Source organism: Xenopus laevis, chromosome 6L, assembly GCF_017654675.1.
Source record: "Xenopus laevis strain J_2021 chromosome 6L, Xenopus_laevis_v10.1, whole genome shotgun sequence".
Lineage (NCBI taxonomy): Eukaryota > Metazoa > Chordata > Amphibia > Anura > Pipidae > Xenopus > Xenopus laevis.
The window spans coordinates 61133341-61157754 of record NC_054381.1 but is presented as its reverse complement, the minus strand read 5'-3'; the positions used below and the strand labels follow the sequence as shown (position 1 = coordinate 61157754).

General features: G+C 35.7%; 1 protein-coding gene across 4 annotated transcripts in view; it reads right to left on the bottom strand.

Moving 5' to 3' along the window:
• Positions 1-24414, bottom strand: part of gli3.L (GLI family zinc finger 3 L homeolog) — a 147541-nt gene that overhangs the window by 21879 nt on the left and 101248 nt on the right. For all 4 annotated transcript variants that reach the window (XM_018266317.2, NM_001087971.1, XM_018266318.2 and 1 more), the window contains 5 exon segments: positions 23765-23917; positions 13803-14004; positions 6042-6258; positions 5270-5386; positions 3946-4086 (listed from right to left, as the gene is read on the bottom strand). In XM_018266317.2, coding sequence (XP_018121806.1) covers positions 3946-4086; positions 5270-5386; positions 6042-6258; positions 13803-14004; positions 23765-23917 — 830 coding nt within the window.

Below are 24414 nucleotides of genomic sequence, written 5' to 3'. Positions count from 1 at the left end.
ATAACTTAAGTGAAATAAGAGGACAGACTTGTCAGGATTTAAAAGTGCTCAGCAAAACTCTCTAGTTGCTTCTTTTACCCTATTCCATGGAAGGATATCAATTATAGATAGGGACTTGCTATAGCAGGTAGTTGGCAGTGTTACGCATTAGATAGACAACCATGGAGAATCATGAATCCAGCTATTAACTGCAAGGGACAGAGGGAAAGGATAGGCATTATAAATAACACAGGGTGTCTGTTGGCTTCTGTAACATGAAAGCCCTACCAGGTTAACAGCTACATTTTTAAAAAAATATTTTATATATTTTCCACGTTCAATGTTCTTTTATTTGTAAACTAAGCACGGGTCTGTTCCCCAATACGAGTGTTTTCTATAAATTTTCTGACAATGTATTATAGGTAAGGGATCCGTAATCCAGAAAACCTGTTATCCAGGAAGCTCCAAATTACAGGAAGCCTGACTCCCATATTCGACTCCATATTTTTAAAAATAATTTCTTTTTTCTCTGTAATAATAAAACAATACATTGTACTTGATCCAAAGATCCAAATTATGAAGATCCAAATTATCCGGAAAAGCCCAGGTCTCGAACATTCTGGATAACAGGTCCCATACCTGTATAGCCAGACAATTAATCATGGTATTTATTCATAGAATAGCATCCTACCATCTTTCTCTTTCTGCGATGAAAACAATATGCAATTGTATATATATTGTATATAAGTGCAAAGGGATAAACACCATAATCATGTACTAAACAAGAGCCATGAATATTCTGTAAATTATATTTTTACTATTGCTCAAGCCTTTTGAAATCAAGGAAAGCCTGTGTTAGGAACTCAGACGGGGTTTCGGGGGAAAAAAGTGTTATTCCCGAGTGGGGTTTCCTAAATAAGAAAAAGTATGGCAGCTTTTCGTGGAAGCAAATATCATCTAACAAGGCTTTTTCCTCGTTGACCATCGATTTTCTTCTGAACAGTAGAACCGGAGAAAAATGTTAGCGACAGTGTCGTAACTACTGTATAGAGGAAGCTCTGCTTCTTCTATTGCTAATAAGACCAACTCCTTCCCAGCCGCTCTCTTACCAGTGGCGGGAAAGTGGGCTGGAGGATGGGGATTGGAGTGCACCAGGCCCTTCTGAAAATTCGCAGGGGGGGCCCAGCGCACTCTCGTTAAGCCACTGGTTATAAATTTAATAAACTGGTGGTACCTAACATATTGCCCCCCCCCTCCATGTCTATTTAGGCATGGCACACTTTCTTTCTAAAAAGTATTAGCAACAAAACTTCTAGAATTGTCTCTAGTCACTTCACATTGTAGACAAGTGGGATCACATTAATAGAATGTATAATCAAATTTCATACTTTTACATCATACCACATATTAACTGGTATTTATAAAAAAAAAAAAATAGCTTAAAAGTAAGAACTTTGCTAACCTACAACAAAAGTTAGCAATAGCTGTCATGACATCATAGTGCAGCTGTTCTGTGCTCTTGCCATCTGGAGTGCAGAATCCGTTTTACAAGAGTAGGAACAAAAATGTTTCATATAACTAGCTTAATAAGTAACATGTTTAGTAGAAAAGGTTTAATATTAGCCCATATTAAAAAAGTATAATAAAAGGCAGGATATGGTCATTTTTTAAACTGCTCTAAAGCTCTACGAAATGAAATACATGCTCTTATATTTGGCGAGCAATGATACTGTCCTTTTTAAACAAATCCCGTTATTAATTTGTCACCACTATGAATTAATGATATCTTATTTGGAATCATGTGCATGGTACTGTTTTGTTATTAAAGGAAATCATTTTATGCAAATAATTTTAATTTTTAAAAATCGATTCTGTGGGAGACGGCCTTTCCGTAATTCAGAGCAGATGAGGCATTGTTCTTCACAGTCTAGCTGCAATTCTTATAACAGGGTTGGAACTATGGGGGGAGGAACAATTGGTAGGGGAGCAGATTGGTGGGGCCATGTGGACAGAGTGGCAATAACTGGAACGGTTGGATAGTGGCAATAGAAAGCAAGCATCATGGTGGGTGGTGGCTTGCAGAGCCCACTGACCAGGGCGAGGGTTTGGGGGTCCAGTGGTGTGTTGACCAAGGGGGAGGAGGGTTCTGGTTTGCTCCTTGGACACCAGTACTACTTGGTTTGATAATTATATTAGTCGTGCACAGATAAATTCCCTGCATAATGAACTTGTGCTAAAAAAAAGGTTAGTGAGAATGAGTTGTATACTGTTATTATCTACCTCAGTTTTTCTGTAGCTAAAGAAATAAACACAAACCATTGATTTTGAGTGATTAAAACAAGCAAAAGCTTGTGTTCAGCACAGGCCTTATTTATTGAATTTGAGTTAAGCAAGGGGGTTTATTGCCCTTTTAACAGTAACTAGAGTGTTCCGGGCACCCTGCAAAAAAATCTTCAGAGGGGTCCGGCGCACTCCAATCCCCACCCTCCAGCCCATTTCCCGTCCCGCCTCTACCCCACCCACATCCCATCCGACTTGCTTCCCCCTTCCTCCCTGGTAAGAGAGACGGCTAGGGAGGAGGGGTTTTTATATTTGCTATAGAGGAAGCAGACCCCACAGTCTGGGCCCCCTGTTTCCCAGGCCCCACTGCGACTGCGGGGTCTAGTTCCTCTATAGTTACATCACTGCCCTTCCATAACTGAATGGAAATCGGTTAAAAAACATTATATATTTCGTTGCTGAGTCAAATTTCTTCCAGTTAACTATCTATATAGTGTTTGAACATTAATATATTTGGCCATGGTCCTTGTTTACTGCTGAGCAAATACTTTATATTCACAGTCAAAAAGTACATCTTTGCATATAGATTTTAAAATTAACTTGTAAATTTACTTATAAAATAACTAAATAAATCTGACATTTAGGACAATTTTAATAAAATACACAATGGGAAACTGATTAAATAGACTATATATAGCGTATTTTTTAAGTAGCTAAAAATATGTTCTACTTTGGGAGGAAACAATGTCAGTTCATACAGCTCACTATACACGAAGGACTGGCATATATGAAAAGCCAGCAAGAAATCACAATGTTTGACACTGCCTTTTGATGTTCAGAAACTATTTATCCATCACAGATCTTTTCAAATTGATATAGATAATGTACAGCACTGCATAATATGTTGGCAATCTAAAAATAAATGTTAATAATAATAGCAACATATTTTGGAAATAAAAAGACTAAACATTCTTTAATAGTTTTTCCTACAGCAAACTAATAAGGCTCTTTTAAGCAAAGGCATCTAATTCATCTTTATCATGAGCATTTTAAATTTGTGCTTTTTATGGTACTTCCTTTTTAACTAAAATAAAATGCAACCGTTCAACACAGAAGTTGTATATTTAGGAGCATATAAACTCAGCTATTTAAAAAATAAAAAAAGATTAACTTCACTGTATTTTGGAAAAATGTTCACTTCCTCTGTGACCCTGCATTATATGGTTGCATGACCATATGTCATATGAGTATATGCTGCAGTAGGGTGGTTCCCAAGAAAAAAAAAAACTTTCCCCAAAAGGTAATAATCTTTGTTACATTTTTTGCAGAAAAAAAAGAATGCAATACTCTCGGCTTGAGGTAAGCATTAATTCATGTTCAGCTTATTATTACTCAATACATATCAAAGTCTGGTCCTGAAAATAATGTTTGCTGGCTTACAAGATCAGAGCCATTACACTCTCTGCTGAAGACTTTATTGAATTTTGCACTAAGCTTTAGCTGACTGAACAGGTCAAGCACCACAGATAAGATTTTCCTTTATTCTTTTAAACTCATAAAGCCCTCTCCAGTCTGCAATGCTGCTGGCAAAGAAACTTGATTCAGCAGAGGGGTCAAGGATTCTGACCTCTGTGAAAAGAGGTTGCATTGCTTAAAAACGCTAGTTCCCGGATTCCATTAACTTACATGCACTAGTTGTTCCTGTGTGTCAAACTCTCGCGAGCAGCCTTCCCAATGGCAGTTTGTCTCATAGACCACTTCAGGCTCTTGTTTACTTTCATCTTTGTCCCCCTCCTCTTTCACCAGAGTCATTCCATCTGGCTGATCCTAAACACGGTTAGAGGGGAATGTGAATTTAGGAGATTGATATGGAAATGGTTGAAAACTGAACAGTTTACAATTAATTTTTGCAAAAAAAAAAAAAGATTGCAATTGCTAACATTTAATGCAAAAGCTTGCAGTGGTGTAAAATATATTGTTTTATTGAAAATACTGCAACACCTCATGTTGCAGAACCTTGCTGTAATTGCAAACAAAAAATAAATCAAATGTAAATGTGACACTTTTGCCCTATCAATTAGCACTTCTCAAGTTGCCTATATGTTGTGGCCTCTGTATTTGTAAGCTTCAGAGACACATTTTTCTATACTAAATTAATTGTATCTTATACTTATATATTGAACTTAAATTACTAGTATATTATTTTTTTTACTACATTTTAAACAAGTCACAAAATAAACTTATTAATGTATATTTTTAAGTATTTATTGATTAAGAAAGCATTGCCAGTAGGGTTTTTTTAGGTGTGGCGGGTGTTATATAACATCTCAGTAAACAATGTCTGACTTAAATGGTTGTGCAAACTGTAATTTACTTCTTAATGTGTTCATTGATGAAAACATTTGTTTATTCAATAGTATGTATTTCATGATTTAAAAGAGTAGGTTTACAGAAAGGCTTCATTTATTTTGTAAATACAAACACTTGGCTGCACTACGAAACAGTACTCATACATAAGCTTTTTATAGAGTGGTACAGAAGCTGGGAATATTCTATAATTCTATTAGACAGAACAAATGCACAGAATAACAGGGGCTGTGTTCACTGAGGCTTGGAAAATCAGAACAGGTGTTGGTGAGTCATCACCTGTGAAAATTGGGAAGGATTGTGAGTGAAGTCTCTGTAATGGTCAAAGGAACCAGGATGTGAGGTGGTACAGCTCAGAGAGCTGAGAAGAAAAGCTAATATAATTTAAATATCTGTAAATATCAAATATTATGGTCTGGTTTCAGAAGAATAAAAAATGTAAGAATAATAAACAATGTTTTACCATCGCAACAAAACTGCTGTGTATTTTGTTATGTTTTATGAACATTTTCAATCTTCCTTTTGTAAAATGTTTATGTGCTTTTATAGTTAGTTATCTTATGGCAATTTAATATGTGTAGAAAGTTTAATTTTTAACAATTCAGCGCATCTAACTATATGCCATCACAAGGAATGTTAATACCTGAATGCACACTGCTCCAGGGCTTGGATGATCTTCTTCAGGCTTTACCTTAGAGCGCTTGTTGTGCAGTAGGTCCCCAGTGCTGCTGACTGCTGACTCACTGGTGGGCTTGTTCTGCTAAACATTGGATGTAAACGCCATGTTAATAATTGTTGTTTGCATAACAATATGGAGAAAGCCTCTATTGAAATGATTATTGCATACTGTATTTTAATGGATACTGTAAATAATTACTGTATATGATTAATAATCTTAAGCAGACTTAAATAATATTTTATAGGTCTATGCTTTCAATCTGGCGTAATATAAAGCATAAAAAAAAATTGTTTTCAGTAGTGCAGCTTTTAAATCTTTTACCATTGTGATGTTATCATTCATGTGGCACAATATATTTTTACAGCTCTACTACAGTACAATACCATATAATTTGATATGACTTTGTTTCATACAAAGTATTATCTTATATTAATAACAGTTTTACTTTTTTTAAAATGCAACACCATATATTTTTTTCCACTGTGACCACTAATGAGCAGGATCCTCTTTACCTCCTGTTTGTATATAATTTGCATGTATACTCTGCTACTGTACACTGCTGTATAATAATAATAATAATAATAATAATAAAATAATAATAATATATATAATAAAAAGAATCCACCTTTATACAGTATTTCCCATGAAATTAGCAAAATGTAATCTGACTTCAAATATGTTGTAATTACCAGAGTTATATGGTACATACTATAAAATTCTAGGGCCTCTTTCTCACCTGTGCAGCCTCTGATGGGCCAATGCTGACCTGCACTGGATTCAAAACACTGGGGATACCAGGAATGGTTCTTTGAGAAGGAAATGTTGGTGCTGGGTGAAGAAGTGGAGGGCTGTGTCCAAAGGCTGAGCCTATGCTGTGCTGTCGACTCATAATCTGTTGATGCATTTGCTGAAGAGACACTGGGGTAGGCTGGTATGCAAAATTCAAAGCTGGACTGAAATGGATACAAGTCAAGAGGATCAACATTTAAATGGTATGAAGTGCGGTACCCTACACACATGTCCAATTGTATTTTTACAATACAGTAATAGAAATGACAGGAAGACTAACATTGAAAAAATATACATACAAATTTACAAGATTCAAGAACAAGTATGAGAATGATTCCTGTCCCACAAAGCTTACAGTCTAAGTGAATTCCCTTATATACTATGTAAACTAAATGTATACAATAGTTATATAGTAGTATAAAAATAAGATGCTGTGTAACTATTGGGGCAGCCAGTCAAAGGAGAAAAGGCTCAGGTTACATAGCGGATGAAGAGCTATTTAACCTGTGCCCGTTAGCCCTATTTCAATTGCCTCCATTGCTACACAGAAGCTTGTATAGATACACAAAATAGTAGTGTCTGTGAAGCAAACAGTTCAGTTTTAGCAGTGCAGGGTAACCATACATTATATTTTCATTACTTTAAAACAAATATGAATTTTTTTGTGTTACTGTTCCTTTAAAACTGAAAATTAAGGGGGCAAAATATAATTTCTTTCTAATGTACAGGATAATATTGTGTTTAAACGCACTACGTGCTTTTTGGTTAACAGCTTAACGTTACACAGAGGTAAACTGTACCCTTGGCGAAAGGTTTTCTTTTGAACAGACAGTAAAATAAATATTTGAACTTGAATCAGTTTTAGACCTGATCCACCTGCAATTATATTTTATTATATTTTTATTTGGTATTTTAAAACATGATTTACATTGGAAGAATGCTGCAAAACTGGACATAGCAATGTATGGTGGTTCCATGCATTGCTTTGTGTAATTAATTTCTTTCATCTTTGGAAGTACGAGATCCTTCATATGTCTCAAGATCGCATTACTGGTGGAGAGAAAATCAATTGCTTAATGTGTTTTGAACACTGTACTTGTCATACCATTCATTTATTTGCTCAGCTCATCCTGTGTGTCACCTAAAGAATTTCTATCAATGCTCTTTGCACTGCAGCCTCCATCCAAGAAAGCTGTGATCAATGATTTTTTTTCAGAACAAGGATATTTCAACAGGAGGGCAATTCTCTCCCTTAGTTTAACATCATTAAATGTCTATTAAAGCCTATTATGCATGCTAATACCTGTCATCACTTCATTATTCCTTTGTGTTTCTGAGATTGCACATCAGTTCAGAACCAAATTCAGACTTTAATCTGAAAGCAGGAATTTCCAAACCACTTCTTATAGCCTGATTTTCACATACAGTATAATGCTCCCAGTCAAGAAGTCTCAAAATAAAGATAAGAATAAGTCTCAAAATAAAGATAAGAATAAACATATAAAATGGCCTTCATAGTTTATAATGTCTATTAATAGTTGATAGTGTCTAGGCAACTATGCTGACATTTGTTTGTATATAGTGTAATCTTTTATGTACTGGCTTAATTGACCATCAAAAGGAAAATGGTAACCTGCAGGATGTCTTGCATGTGTGTGCGTGTGTATATATATTTAACATGTATTTTTAGAGCACCAATATATTGCGCAGCACTGTAATAAATATACAGTATATATATATATATATATATATATATATATATATATATATATATATATATATATATATATACTCTGAGGAAGTGCCATGGGGCACGAAATGCGTCAGTAGTAGTGACTTACTGCACTGAGTCACAGCTGACATGTTACTATTATATGCCAACAAATAAAGAAGCTTTAATTCATCAAGATCTAACGTGTTTAAGAAGTCAGTATTTGTGATATTTTGAGGAGGCTCCTTTTGCCAGGGAGCAGGATGTTGGACATGTGATCGTCGGGGAGCCAATCTGAAAGCTCCACACTGGTAAGAGATTTGATTTGAATAATATTGTCTGTTCGCAGCATCTAGAATTCTAGAATCATATTTTGGGGTTAGATAATCAATAAAAAAAATGCAATGTAAGGCGTACATTGCTGATTCTATGCATGAATTCTTATATAACTCTGTATATTTCATTCATGACTATTTTGAATTGGAAAGTCCTTTCAAGAACTTTAAGCAAATCAGTGAACTGTAATAGTCAAATTATCATAAAAATTAAAGAATTTTTGATTGGTTTTACCAAACAATACCTATTGTGATAAATATTACTCAAGAGTTGTGTTAAACAACATGGAAAACTGTGCATCACTATGAGTTTATTTCTAAGTAGACCACTGGTCATTTTAAAGTCCTTTAATGTATTACCATGTAATACTAATAGACGAAAAAAACAATAATAATAGACACCACCGTAGGTTATTTCTATTGCTGCTACTATTTCTAAATTGTGCATGGCAATGGTTTTGCTATTGGGGTATAAATATTATTAGGCTTAAGAACAGCTCTTTGCATTTTACAATCTAGACTTCTTTAAAATATAAAGCCCTGACACACTGAACATAAGTAATTGTTCTCAGCAATAGTCAGTAGGAAATCAGTAATAATGTTTAGTTATTACAAGCCCATATCCCTGCCAGTGTTCCTGAAAGAAACTATGAATGATTACAAGCCGACTTTGCTAAGGTAACCACTATGGATGATTGATAGGACATTAATCAAAAGATGCATATCAGCCTTAGAATTTGTTCACAAGCTTCCTTCTAATAGCTGATTTCATGTTCACTGAGCTCTATGCCAGTTTGTTCAATTTATTCTTCAATGTACAGTACAAACCATTCATCACACAGCACAATGATTTAATGCTCTTTCTTCCTTTCAGTGAACATATATTACACAATGTAACTACCCTATTCTGTTCATTAAAACATATAGAAACTATGTTACTGGTGCATGCAGATGATTACACTACACCACAAAGATAAATCAGGAAGAAAAATCTATATCTAAGGAGCATATTACTATATTTAGGGAGCTATTAAAGCATATAATTGTGTAATCCAAATATACTATTGAAGAATTCCATGACTTTTAGGCAATTCCCAATTTCAATACATATTCTAACTGTTATTCTTAATTTGCCAAATGCTATAGCAATCACTTGGTTAACTGCTGTAGATTAGTGATCCATTTTCATTCATCTTTATTTACATAGCCCCAGCAATTCACACAATAATTTACAATAAACAGTGATCTTACAATAATTTAACAAGGGTTACACACAAAAAAATAGAATTGGAGGGCCCTACTCACAAGAGCTTACAGTTCCCTAAAGTAAAATCTCAGGGGATTGTTACCAATACATTTTATGGCAAACATGATCTAGAACAGATACTTGAGACACTGAGCATGTAATTATCTTTTTTTTTATTTCTCAGTGTTTACTACGCACATGGGGCAGATTTCAGCCCAAAACTGTTAAAGTGCATTTTCTACAGAGGCTGTGAAGAAAATGCTATATATGAAGTTAGATTTTGGGCCCTGAATCTTGTTACAGAGGAAACCAAAGCCACTAATAGTAAGTAGTTTAGTGATCCAGTTGCCGAGAACATCATTAAATCATACAATAGTGGGTACTTTCCATTAGTGTATTGTCATGCCACATGACTAAGACATTAGGGTGTCTGCTATTGATGATGCAGATAAAGGTTGGATGCAGAAAATATATTTCAAGGACTACTTTTTCTGCACTAGGCACTAAGGGAAAATAAAAGTTAGGTTTATGAATTGTGCATCATATAAAGAAAAGAAGTCCCTTTTACTAGCATTGCACATGAGAGTATACACAGATGCTACAAACCCAGTAACAGGTGCTTAAAGGGATTCTGTCATGATTTTTATGATGTCGTTTTTATTTCTAAATTATTCTGCAAATAATTCACTCTACAATATAAAATTGCATTCCTCAACTAGCAAGTGTATTTTTTTTATTTGTAATATTGATGCGTAGGCAGCCATCTCAGGCCATTTTGCCTGGTCATGTGCTTTCCGAAAGAGCCAGCAATTTAGGATGGAACTGCTTTCTGGCAAGCTGTTTTTTTTCCTACTCAATGTAACTGAATGTGTTGCAGTTGGACCTGTATCTACCAGGCAGCTGTTATCTTGTGTTAGGGAGCTGCTATCTGGTTAACTTCCCATTGTTTTGTTGTTAGGCTGCTGGGGGGGGTAATATCACTCCAACTTGCTGTACAGCAGTAAAGAGTGACGGAACTGTATCAGAGAACATGACTGGGGGCAGCTGGGAAACTGACAATATGTTTAGCCCCATGTCAGATTTTATAATTATATATAAGAAAATCTATTCGCTCTTTTGAGAAATGGATTTCAGTGCAGAATTCTGCAGGTACAGCACTATTACCTGATTTTTTTTTTTACCCGTTTTGAAAAAAAAAAACATTTTTTTCCCATGACAGTATCCCTTTAAAGTGACAGTGAGCAGGGTCAGACTGGAGCATCTGGGGCCCACCGAGTTCCAAAACTCGGGCCCCCACGTGAATATGTGAAAGCAGGTGATCTGCGTGCCGTACATATTTTTTTTTAAATTCCACCCTATTGGGAAGCAGGTCTGGGCCAGTGGAGGCCCACCGGATTTTTTCCCAGTTTCTTGTCAGCCCAGTCCGACCCTGACAGTGAGATATGATAAAAATTAAAAAAAAAGAAAATGTAGAGTTCCCTAAATGCCTCCTGTAATTTTCAAGTTCAAAGCAAATGCATTTTGAAGAAGTAAATCAGTAAGTCCAGAGAAGTGCCTGATCGCACAGCAGAATATAGGCCACAAATGGAAATATTGAATTACATTTTCAAACTGAAGGAAAGTATGTTTTGGAACATGTTGGTAATCCAGGGAAGCTCAATCATATTTTCATAGCTTGGAAGAGACAGGCAGCTCATTATTGTTCTTCTGACAGCTGCTGATGAGACATATTTATCAAACTAATCTAGTTCTGAGCAAGCTTTTCCCTAACAATAATAGATCATTTACATTGCAGTACAGAGTGGTTTTAACCGAAGAGCAGCAGATAGTAAAAAAGGGGACGAAAATACTTTCTACTTTTTAGCAATATAAATAGATTATTTATTGATTCTAATGCTGAAATTTTTTTTGAAGTTTATCAGCAGTTTTTTTATTTTATTAACGCTTAGTCTAACTGAAGAAGACAGTCTGTGATAATTAAAGACTGATTGAAAGGTTATAAAAGTTAACTGCTGTAACTTTACATAAGGAAGCCAGATGCTTCCACTGAACATAAAGTGATTAAGAATAAACAGAATGTGTTTTCAGATGAACATGGCTTTTTCCAATGAAGCGGGTGTTTCGTGTCATGCATTTTTTGAAACTCTGATTTACTCCAGATTTATAGCGTCCCTGTCCTCCATACACTCTGGATCATACCTACCTGTTTTAGAACCTGCAGGCTGCTTTTTCTGATACAAAAGGAGTTATAACAACATAGAATGGAATCAGCAAAGCAATTCACCAGAGGCTTTCTGGGTCAGAAAAACCACCCTGCAGATGTAGGTACAGAAGCATGGAGCACAGGAGCACTACTTGTACGGAAAGGATATTTGGTACTGCCAAGACTCTTCTAAATGCTGGTGCCTTGTACACCGATAACCCCTGGACCTGATGAGAACATAATTGGGGTATATTTATCAAAGAGTGACGTTAGAGGTGGCCACAGTCCGCTAGAGTGAAATTCCACTACTGTCCATTTATTTCTATGGGACTTCGAAAGGCATATATATCAAAGGGAGAATTTTCACTTACACCCATTGATAAATACTCTTTTAAAATGAATGGAGAGTGTCAAAATTTCACTCTAGCAAACTGTAGCCATCAATAATTTCACTCTTTGATAAATATACCCCAAAGTACCTACATACCACATGCATAGTCTACTGAAATACAATCTAGTTCTCCCTTTGGTTTGCTGGAGCATAAGTAAATATACTACAGGACAAATAAACAACCTATAGAAGTTTGCATATGAGCAGGATCTAATGGACTGCATGGTTTTGGACCATTGCTTTAAAGGGCCCACATAAAAAGACATTCTTATGTCATCCTGAGATAAACTAGACAGCTGCACTTTGGTTGATGACAGCTGCTGTATGTATAACAATATATAACCTTAGGTTTAATGACCCAATTGGACTTTTCGGCAGCTGCTTTAAAGGGATTCGGTCATTTTTTTTAATATTGGTGTGTAAGCAGCCATCTCAGGTCATTTTGCCTGGTCATGTGCTTTCAGAAAGAGCCAGCACTTTAGGATGGAACTGCTTTCTACCAGGCTATTGTTTCTCCTACTCAATGTAACTGAATGTGTCGCAGTGGGACCTGGATTTTACTATTGAGTGCTGTTCTTAAATCTACCAGGGAGCTGTTATCTTGTGTTAGGGAGCTGCTATCTTGTTACCTTGCCATTGGGGGGAAGGGAGTGGGGTGATATCATTCCAACTTACAGTACAGCAGTAAAGAGTAACTTAAGTCTATCAGAGCACAAGTCACATGGCTGGGGGCTGCTGGGAAACTGACAATATGTCTAGCCCCATGTCAGATTTCAAAATTAAATATAAAAATACCTGTTTGCTCTTTTGGGAAACAATTTCAGTGCAGAATTCTGCTTGAGCAGCTCTGTTAACTGATGCGTTTTTTTAAAAAAAAAAGGGAAAAATATTGCTGAACTTTGACTTGTCTAATCAATGTCCTGCATTTATTTATTTATTTTAGATCTTAAGAGATTGGATTTACAATTAACATGCCACTTTGGCATTTGCTAAATCTTAAATTACATTAACTGCAACTGATCAAAAGTTGTTTGTCTTTCAGAATTATAGTTTGGCCATCCTGCAAAATTCCATTGTTCCCCAATGCTAATTAATCCCACTCACCAAGCCATCTCACTGCTAACATTGCTGCCCATGCACATAGGACTCATTTCAGACAGCAAAATGGCATCACATGGAATGTACAGCAAAGATAAAATGTCTATATTTGCCATGTCAAAGAGACATAGAAATTTTAGCAACCCCTTTCATGTGGTTAGTAAACTGCATTGTAATTTCATTAGTTAGTAAAATCTAAAATTACTAACTGGGAAATAAAAAAATAAAGGCTTTGTAATGAAAACCAAACTTTGTGGAAGTCATGCTAGAAAGGTCACAAAGATTCTGGTCACAGTTGTGGAATGTACACAGAAACAGCTGTGATTCTAAGCTAAACATCTTCCATGCTTTTCCCTATTTTCTGTATAGATCTGTAGCTGTCCTTGCTTTCTTTATTGTCTCTTTCTCTTAAAACAGTGCAGAGAATGAAATATATGTTTAAGTCTGAATTCAGAATAGGTCACAGTTCCTATGCCACTGACCAAATTCCATGTGCCAGTGCATAGTACACTATAAAAGCCTCAGTACACAGTCTTTAGATCAAAATTATTATACATAATTTATGTATGAAGCTATTGCTCTTTTCCCAGCTGTAAATAGTAAATAAATAGTATTTTGCAATGCTACATCTACAATGCATTATTCCCCGGGTAGTCTTTAAAGAAACATACAAGTGGCATAACCATACTAGAATTCTAGTTCATAATTATTATTTTGATCTTACCTGATGGCACTGGCTGCTAGGTGCCCATAAGAGCCACTAGCAGATGAGCTGCTGCGGGAGTTGTTAAGGATAGTAACGAGAGAATTTGGAGAGTTGCGAATCATTGTCTGGAGATCAAAGCTATGATCAGAAAGGGGTGATATAGACAGCGTTCTCTTGCGACTTGGTCGTGCTGATAGTCTGGGACTGGAAAACCGTGAGCCTGTGAAAAGACATCCAACATTATTTCTTCTGCACATTTTTGACTATTTGAATGGTAATTGCATAATATTATAGGACTTACTGAATGGCAAATATAGGGATATATTTCAACCTCAGTGTAATGGGCAGGCCAACATACTGGCTACATACAGTATTCTTGTCGCTGACTCACCATTTTACGTTTCCTGAGGGACAGTGATAAAACAGCATGAATTCCTGGAGATTCCAGGAAAAAACAAACATCACTTACCTGTATGGGACTGCAAAAAATTTTGGGAAACAATAAAATCTGGGTAACAAAAATCAGGGTTCTACTATAAACAGATCATGTGAAGTCAGGTTTTCTAATATTAAAAAATAAAAATGTAAAAATGACAGCTCACCTATTTATATTTAGATATATATGTACAGTATATATCCCAAGCCCTCATACTCCTTAAACAGTTGCTTCCCCCGTATACATAAATTGTAAATTATTACCTAAGTAACATATTAGAAGTACAGTATCTTAGTACATAGTCTTAGAACTCTCAAGTAACTTCTAATTTAAACGTGTGATGCATTATACATATGTACTGTATTTAGAAAATGCAGCTTCTATTTATAATAAATATGGGCCCTGCTTTTTCCATCTTTCCTAAATCCTTAAGCCAAAAGAGGGACTGCATGGGTTCTGGCACTGGGATCATAAGAGTTTTCTAAATGTACAGATGTAAAAAAGTGCTGTATAGATAAAAGATGTTATTATTACAGAGGAGCTGCTGATTTCTACACACAGGACTTAAAACAGCTAGTGGTTATGACAAGCGCCTTTACTTTCCACCTGTGATCTACTGGCTACAATTGAGGAAAATTAGGAAGAAAAATGTATCATCCTGTAGATTTCCTCAGGGGAACTCTGTTTATTAATGTGCAAGCAACATGATAAATTGCTAAACAAAAGGATAAGACTTCTATGTATTAGCCCTCTTATTTCTGGTGATTTATGAATCTGACGGGTTTGGAGACATTCTCATCATTAATTCAGAACAAGCCATGAGACAGTGCTCGAACCTAAATACCAACAAACCCTTGCCTTTCTGGTTAAATGAATGGGTTGAAAATAAACTCACTTTAAGATTGAGTTACATGCTGCCTTATATTAATCACAGCCACATTGTATTTTAAGTGTCAAGATTTTAAGACAATAAACAATAACATAAAACCTCTCTGGAAGGCTGATGTACTGTTATTTGTTTGTTTGGAATAACTTAGCAATAGTATTTATGTGTGGAAATATAACATTTAAATATACAAAATATAATGCTATAACACCCACAGATAGGGATTCGACATGAAAATAAGTAAGGACTATACTTTAGAATAAGCTGATCTGGTGCTTTTAAATTGTAATTGTAATTGTTATTGATATTAAGATAAATATATATATATATATATATATATATATATATATATATATATATATATATATATATATATATAATTCATGAACCTGTTATGTAGAATGCTAAAGGCCAGGGGTTTTCTGGATAATGGGGTTTTCTGTAATTTAGATCAACTTATGTCTAGTAAAAATCATTTCAGCACTAAATAAACCAAATAAGATTGATTTTCCAGTAAGGATTAATTATATCTTAGTTGGCATCAAGTATAAGGTACTGTTTTATTATTAAAGAGTAAAAACTCACTGAAACGTGTCTGTTAGAAAATATATTAGATGCCACCTTGATATTCCTATTACCTAAATAAAAGTAAAATAAAATCTGCTGTTTACTGTTGTGAAAACTGTTTTGCCTGAGCTCTTTACATGAGCCATCTATGTGTGTACAGTATAAAATACATACAGTATAAACATTGTTACTGTTATCCCTCATACTATATTTTTATGTGTGAATTTAAAAGAACTTTATTGGCATTTATTGGCCACCTGTTTAAATGCAAATACCTTATTGGTTTCTATGGATTACATTACCTGTGCAAACGTTGTACCTTTTATTACATATAAAGTATGTGGTGTACCTATTTGACATAGCTGGTGTATCTCTTCACTAGTAAAATAATCCATCCTTAAAGAGGCAGTATACTCCTTTTTCAACATTAAGGCATGTGCTAAACAAGATTTTTGCCGATTGTTATCTATGGGTTCTGTTATCTTTTGGATTAAACAGGTCAAAATCTGAAAACTATTAAAGTCACAGTCTACGTTCTGTCCCTATGAGTAAGAACACAACATTTTATTGCCTGTGCTAGAGGCAATGTAGCGTGGACGACAAAAGAAATCTGAATATACATTTGTAGTGAAGTAAATCTAGATTGGTCCTTGTAAAACAGTTTACTAGCACAACCACTGAAATAGGAGGAGGTATTTTGTGCGATTATGCAAGTTAACTCTTTAACCGGCAGCAATACTGATTTACAACAATGCAAAGGTTTTTTCGGATGCTTCCTTGCCTGTGGGTGACAAAACATCCTATGGGTTCTTACCCTTATAAATAAACTTTTCCTCATCAGCTCATTTTACAGAGGCTTTTATTTTTCAGATATGAACCTGTTTAGTGTAAAAGATAATAAAAAAACACACACATCTTATTTAAAACAATAGGTAAAAGTATGCTAAGCACAAGCCCTAATGTTGAAAAGGGGTATTAATGAGCTGGTAAGATCCTTAGTGACTCCTCCTCACTCTCCTGACATCACAAGTGTGCTCAGAGCAGCCTTTCCACTTCTTGGGCATACATCACACTATAAGATTATGCTCACTCCAGAGATTCTTGTCAATACAACAATGCAACTCTCTAAATCATCCAAAAGGTGATTAATGGTGTTGTACGGCATAATTTTTACAGACTGCTGAGGCAAGAGTGTTCATGAAATTGATACATGTGTTATTTCAAAGACAAAATAGAAACTATGAGAAACCCGTTGTTAGTTTATTCATTATAAAACAATGTAGCCTTCAAACAGACATAGTTGCAACAAAGTTATTTTTCAAACTGCATGATTGTAACATATGTACAGTACTGCATATACCAGGAGTGCTACTAAAATAAAAATATATATACAAGCCTGATAATGTGCCTTTCTATTATATTTGTTAGATTGTAATCTTAATGGGCAGGGCCCTCCTTCCACTTGTCTCTTAAAGGGGTTGTTCCCCATTAAGTTAACATTTAGGGGGTTATTTACTAAACACGAATGCAAAAATCACGAAAAATTTGTGATTTTTTTAATATAAAATCAGACTTTTAAAAAATCAAAATTTTTTCGGAATTTATTAAACCCCGATGATAGAAAAGTCAGAATCTAAAAATCCGGCATCTCAGACCTGTCGAGGTTGCAAATAAGTCAATGGGAGAAGTCCCAATGATTTTTTGACGTGAGCTGGGTTTCGTGCAATACCCCGAAGTTTTCGGGTGAAAAAGAGTAAAAAACCAGAGCGGATTTGTTGTTTGTAGCAGAAAATATTGAGATAAATTCAGACTAATAAATAACCCCTTAGTATGTTATAGAATGGCTAATTCTAAGCAACCTTTAAATTGTCTTCATTATTTATTTGTTATAGTTTTTGAATTATTTGCCTTTTTCTTCTGACTCTTTCCAGCTTTCAAATGGGGTCACTGACCCCATTTAAAAAACAAATGCTCTGTAAGGCTGCAAATGTGTTTTTATTGCTACTTTTTATTACTCATCTTTCTATTCAGGCCTCTCCTATTCATATTCCAGTCCCTCATTCAAATAAATGCATGGTTGCTAGGATAATTTGGTCCCTAGCTACCAGATCCAGTACTGTACAAATCTCACCTTGTGGCACATTTCTATGGAAATAGCACTAATAAGATCATCATTTACTGTATGTGAACATTTGTAAACTGTGCTTAGTGATACTTAGGTGACACATAGAATCTTGATTTTTTTTAATATATAGCATACCCATTAATGCCCATACCAATAATCTGTGAAAAAGAAGGATGCTCAGAGCCTTGTTCCTTTATATGGTCATGGAACTACTCAAATACTTTAGACATTTACCTGCAGATGGAGCAAACTTTATCTGCATATTTAGCTCAACACGTCCTTGTTAATTTTGCCTCTTTCTTTATGAAGATTATACTTAATGATGTCTTTAAAATATAGAACTACTTTGTAGTTGATAAAATAGTAAAAAGAGAACACTTAAGAAAAACATTTCTGCTTGTCTCAGTCTTGCAAATCAACACCTGGATGTCCATAATAGTTTTAAATTAGATTTTCCCGAGTGATGATTTAAAAACATTTTGGGGGTTATTTATTAAACCTAAATTTTTTCTGGTCGGGCTTTTGGGGGGAACATTTTGGGGAAGAATTGTTTCGAGATTATACACCTGATGCTGCAAAAAACCCGAATGCGTAATCTACCATCTAAGACCTGTCAAGGTCCTGAATAAATCAATGGGAGAGGCACCTATCCCAAACTGAAGTTATAGTGGTTTTCCTGGATTTAGCCTGAAAATCTGACCTTTTCAGGGTTTTCTGGCAAAAACTCAAGTTTTTTAACAATCTGAATTGAGTTTTTTGCTACTAAATAAGCTAAAATCGGGCATGAGAGTTTGGTCGAGATTTTTTTATTACTATTACGAGATAAACTCAGACTTTAGTAAAAAAAAAAATACTGATTAGCAAATTAGGTCTACCATAAGTCAAAAAGTGATTCTGACACACCTACTTGCAGAAATGTCTGCCACAGAGAGCTATTATTATAAAAATTATTATCTATCTATTAAGCTCCAGCATATTCTGCAGCTCAATAGTATTGAAGGTTGCATACATTTAATATGCAAATTAAATACAAATACTGATCTATACAGGAGGAAACAAGGTTCCTGCTCAATAGATGAATATGAAGTGACTTCCAGTAGACAGTGCACTCCCTTAGAAAACGGAGGCAGGCTAAAATGCTTGTGTCCCACGGGCCTTAAGGAGAAGTAAGTTGAAGATATATTCATCTTAAATTTGGGGTATAATTTATCTTCAATGCATAAAATAATAATAATATCACTCTCTAAACGCAAAGGTATCCCATCTGGCTACCAGAGTGGTGCTTTACAAGAAACAAAATTAAATAATAAAATGTAATAATAAATGAGTAATTCAAAAAACAATACTAGCAAAAAAGATAACACCAAGCAAAAACACACTGATTTCTTTTATTTCCCTTGATGATGTAGATGAGTTAATTATTATTGCCTAATAATGATTTTCGAATAAAAGTTTACTAATGTATTAATCTGGAAAGCCTCAAATCAACAGAGCTTTAAAAGCAGTGTAATCTGGGTTATGGCTCTGTGAAATGAATACAGCTTTCTTTCTCATTTAGGCATCAGAGATTGTGTGACACAAAAAGTACATGCCGTAATTTGCGTTCTTCGGTAATATTATCTTCTTTTGTTGATTTAGGATTCTGTCAGTTTAAAATGCTTGCATATTTAGGGTGATTAATGATAAGGCACTATATCCCTTTTATTTTTACAATAATTAATTTACTATATACAAGGAACTAGTTAGGACAATTTTAATTGGGTTTCACACTGAAAGGGTAACTTCATATTTTCTCTTTATAAAAACATCCATTACCTGACAAAACAGGTTTTTCACAAACAAGTTTTGATGGGCTGTGTGACCTATCAGGTCTTCAGTTTTGTGAAATCTTTGTTCAAAATTCCTCATTAGGGAAACTTAACAGCATAATAGATGCTCATGGATTTTTGATTTGAAGTTAATGTAAAAATGTATTTATTTAAATGAGATCTTAATTCTATCTTACATTTTATCAAATTAAAAATTTAAATTAATCTTGGATTTTTCTTGTACTTAAACTTCTAATGTCAAATTGCTGTTTTAACAGAAGGTCTTATCCTATTCCTGGAAGTTTACATTTGGGAATGTTTCCCTCAAATTCCTACCTAAAGTTAGGGGCCTGTGCAATGCCAGTGCAGATAGGGAGCTAGGAACAAGGGCAGCACACGTTTTAAGTTCTGCTATGTTAATGAAAGAAGAAAACATGGGACTCTTACTGGACTGATGCTTCCCAGTTGCATTAAAGGGGAGAGCAGTACTTAACCCCAACATGAAAGCACATACTTTATTAAAAATGTTGAAGGAACTGAGCAAATTTTTAATACTGGCAATAGGGACTTGTTGGTAGAGTCCTGCGCGGGTCCATTTTTTGGAACCCGTACCCGACCCTTACCTGCAACTTGCAATCTGCAACCTGCATTCTTACCCGCTGGGACCCGCTACCTGACCCGCAATTAACTTATCCGCAACCTGGCCCTGCGACCTGCTGACCATCAAGAATTGGGAAGTGCTGTCATTGTAAACCGGTAGGTGTGATCAGAAAAGAGGAGTAAAAATCGCTATTGAGAAGACCCGCGGCCCAACCCGCAAACCCGCAGAACTGCGGACCCGCGTCTATACCCGCACCCGGAACTTCTACCCTTAACATGCAGGGTACCGCAGGTTTTTGCGGGTAACCCACACAGGACTCTACTTGTTGGAAACATGTTCTCAATATGTGAATTTCCCCTTTTATCAAGAATAAGGAAATCTGTCCATACATGGTTAGAAATAAGCTGCTAATTCTGCCCCTTCAGATCTGCAGTTTCTCTGCGTGAGTATGGACCCTCCCTGACTGCCTCCTGTATAGGACAATAGACATGCACAGGTTTAGACCTGCTCCTAACCGGTATCCACTTACCCTAAACCCGACTTGTACCAGCTTAAACCCTTTTCTATCCCCATGTAATTCCACCTGACCTGCTTAAATGGCTGCCTGTAGCCAGCCCACTGCACCTAAAGGGTACCCACAGGCCACCTAAACTGTGGGAGCATCTAGTATATTCCGGCCGAGTCCCAACCACTTTGCGGGTATTCTATAAGTACCCACTGGTACCTGACCAACTCTATATCTGGCTAGAAATCAAAGATATCTATCAGCGAACTAGCCAAATGAGCGGATTAATGTTTATAGCAGGCACGAGAAAGAAGAGAATCTCCAGATGCTGTTATGTAAACTCCTTGCTACATCACTGGAATTGTCATTGTACAACACTGAAAGGGACTCCACTTAATCGTTTCCCACTAGTGACATGGCAGTTCTCTGAAATCCCAGCAATGTCACAACTTGTTTCTCTCAAAATTAAATAAGCATTATTTTTTTAAATCTAAAGAAAAGTCAAAAGAGGGGCTGATTTATTATTACTCGAGGGTCGGGAATCAGATATATCAAAGGGGAAAAAATGCGTCTGTGTTCTTTATCAAGATTGCATTTTTTTGCATCAATTGTTTTTTTTTGCTTTGCTCTTTTTTTTTATCTTAACAGGGTTTAGGTGACAGGCTTTTTATGCAAAAAGATGCAATCATGATAAAGAACACAGACATGTTTTCTTTTTACATCAGTATACCCAATGGCGACCCTTGAGTAATAATAAATAAGCCCCAAAATACTATGAACATCAGATGAAGCATGCAGCAATGCAGAAAAAAATTATTGAAACTGAATTCCTGTCTGTTTAGTTCTGGCATTCTATGTTTTTTTTCTCTGGTAGCTTTTGAGATATTTCTATTCTAAATAAGGTTTGAAGCTCCCTGGGCTAATCAATAGTCAGATAAATTCTTTTAGCTAAATAGTTTGTAAACCCAAAAATAAAGGTTGCCTAATAAAAATGTCAGGGCTGGAACTAGGGGTAAGTAGAAAAAGCACGTTCCTATAGAGCATAGGTGAAGGCACTAGCCATGTACCTCTTCTTTCTGCCTACTCCTAGTCCAGGCCCTTAAAGGAACAGTAACACCAAAAATGAATGTAATGAAAATATAATGTTGCTCTGCACTGGTAAAATTGACCTGTTTCAGAAACACTACTGTAGTTTATATAAACAAGTTGTTGTGTAGCAATGGCAGAAATTTAAATAAGGCTATATGCACAGGTTAAATATTGGATAAAAGATAACACCATTATGTTCTACAGAGCTTATCTGCTGTGTAACCTGAACCTTTTCTCCTTTAAATGGCTGCCCCCATTGCTACACAGCAGCTGATTTATATAAACAATAGTAGTGTTTCTGACACAAACACATCTGTGCAACACTGCAGTATATTTTTATTATTTTAATACACTTTCAGTTTTTGATGTTACTGTTCCTTTAAGTCCTCCACCGGCCTCCCTCTCACTTCGCTCCCCCTACCTAGTTGTGGCTGGGAGTGTGCTGACTTCTGATACAGGTATAGCACTAATCAGTAATCCACTACTCTGAAAAACAAACTTTATCTAGAACACACCAGGATTCAATATTGTACATAAAAATAATATTTTTTAAAAAACAAGCAGAGAACTAAAAAAAAACAAAGTATGCAGTGAACATCCACCCTAAATAGACAATCTGTGTTTTTTTGTCTATCTTTATTCTAGTTCTTACTTACCTACAAAAACAGGAAAATAAAGACTGCAAACATTTCCTACTGCTGAACATATCTGGAACCATGCCAAATATGCCAGTGCTCTGGCCAAAAGAATTTATGATTAAACTCTACATTTCCCATTGCTTCTCCCATTCTAGTCAGGAGTATGATAAATGTCTTAGCTGGAAATGTCTAATAAGAAGAGGACAAGAAAACATATTTGAACGTATCCCCAGTATTGCTTTGAAGTTCTTACAAGGTTTGCTCCTGAAGCTGTTTGATGTTGGAATCTCTCCCAGAAAGTAATCAGGCCAATGGATACTACAAACTTTACAGAAACTTTTATTTCTTTGCTTGTATTTCAAGGGGCATGAGGAATAAAAAAGACAACTTTTATGCGATTAACAAAACCAGCATTATTTGAACTTTTCCAGCTATTTATTACATAAAATGTATTTAGGTTTCCTCTTGACCCAGAAATTATTTTTAAATATTGAACATTACATATACATTTCTGGGGCCTTACACTTGCTTTTAAATAAGGTTTGTAACCTGTATATAAATACGATTATACAGACTAAAATCACTGTGGTATCATCACATACAGAAAAAGAGAAACATTTTATTAGGCACTTCTTTAAAATTTGACACAAAAATCCTTACGCTGAAGACTTTCCATTAATACAATACATTAGGATCTAATGCATTAATAATGCCCTTTGCAATAAACATGCAGATAAACTATAACACAGCTGTTTAATGGAGCGCAAGAACCTGTATTTCCCAATAGCTATCCCCTTACTTGTTTATTTGAGATTGGAAACTGCATTGATGACTGGGCTGTCATTTCAATATAATAACCATATAAAGTAACATAATAACATAGTAAGTTACGTTGAAAAAAGACACATGTCCATCAAGATCAACTTTTTAACTCTATTTTAACCTGCCTAACTGCTAGTTAATCCAGAGGAAGGCATTTCCCATTTGAAGCCTCTCCAATTTGCGGACTAGTCCCTGGATCAACTTATACTATGAGTTAACTTTCATAACCCTGTATTCCCTCACTTGCTAAAAAGCCATCCAAACCCTTCTTCTAGCTATCTAATGTATCAGCCAGTACAACTGATTCAGGGAGAGAATTACACATCTTCACAGCTCTCACTGTAAAAAAACCCCTTCCAAATATTTAGGCGGGACATCCTTTCTTCTAATCGTAATCGTAAACCTTGCGTCAGCTGGAAACTGTTTTGAGTTTAGAGCAAGGCTGCTGATGTTCTCATTTTAAATCAGTCTGATATGCAAGGACTGAAGGATCTTATACTTACTCTCCATGGCATGAAGATATTCCATATGAAGGGCATTAGCTCCAGCACCAGCAGTTGCAGGGGATGGAAAAATATCAGCATATGGGCTTCGCTGTCCAGCCAGCAGTGCCATTTGGTGGTAATATTCAGCAGGGCTAATGCCAGCATGTGGGACTGCAGAAGACAAACATTTCAGATTGCAACTGGACAGATTCATCTGATAGTATACAAATGTCAGAAAATCGATAAAATCATCTCTGTTATAGCTGTACCTATTCTAACAAAAATTAATTGTGCTCAATTCCAAAAGCAAAGTTCATCCCACATTGTGCAATGACGCCTGACACTTTAGGGTGGTGGCAGATGGGGAGATTAGTCGCCCAGTGACTACTGCGGGCGATTAATCTCCCCAAATGCCTTCCTGTCAGCCACAAGAGGAAATTTTGGGTGATTTCCGAAGCGATTCATATACCATCCCGCCGGCGATTCGTATTCTTGCCGGTGGGAGACTATTTCGGGGAGATTAGTCTCCCAAAGTAGAGAACATTTGTCACTGGGCACCTAAACTCCCCGTCTGCTACCACCATAATCAGAAATATGAAAGAGCCACCACTCCACCTAAACATGTGAGCCTACTGTATGTTAACAAGCCTAAAGGCAAAAAAAGAATC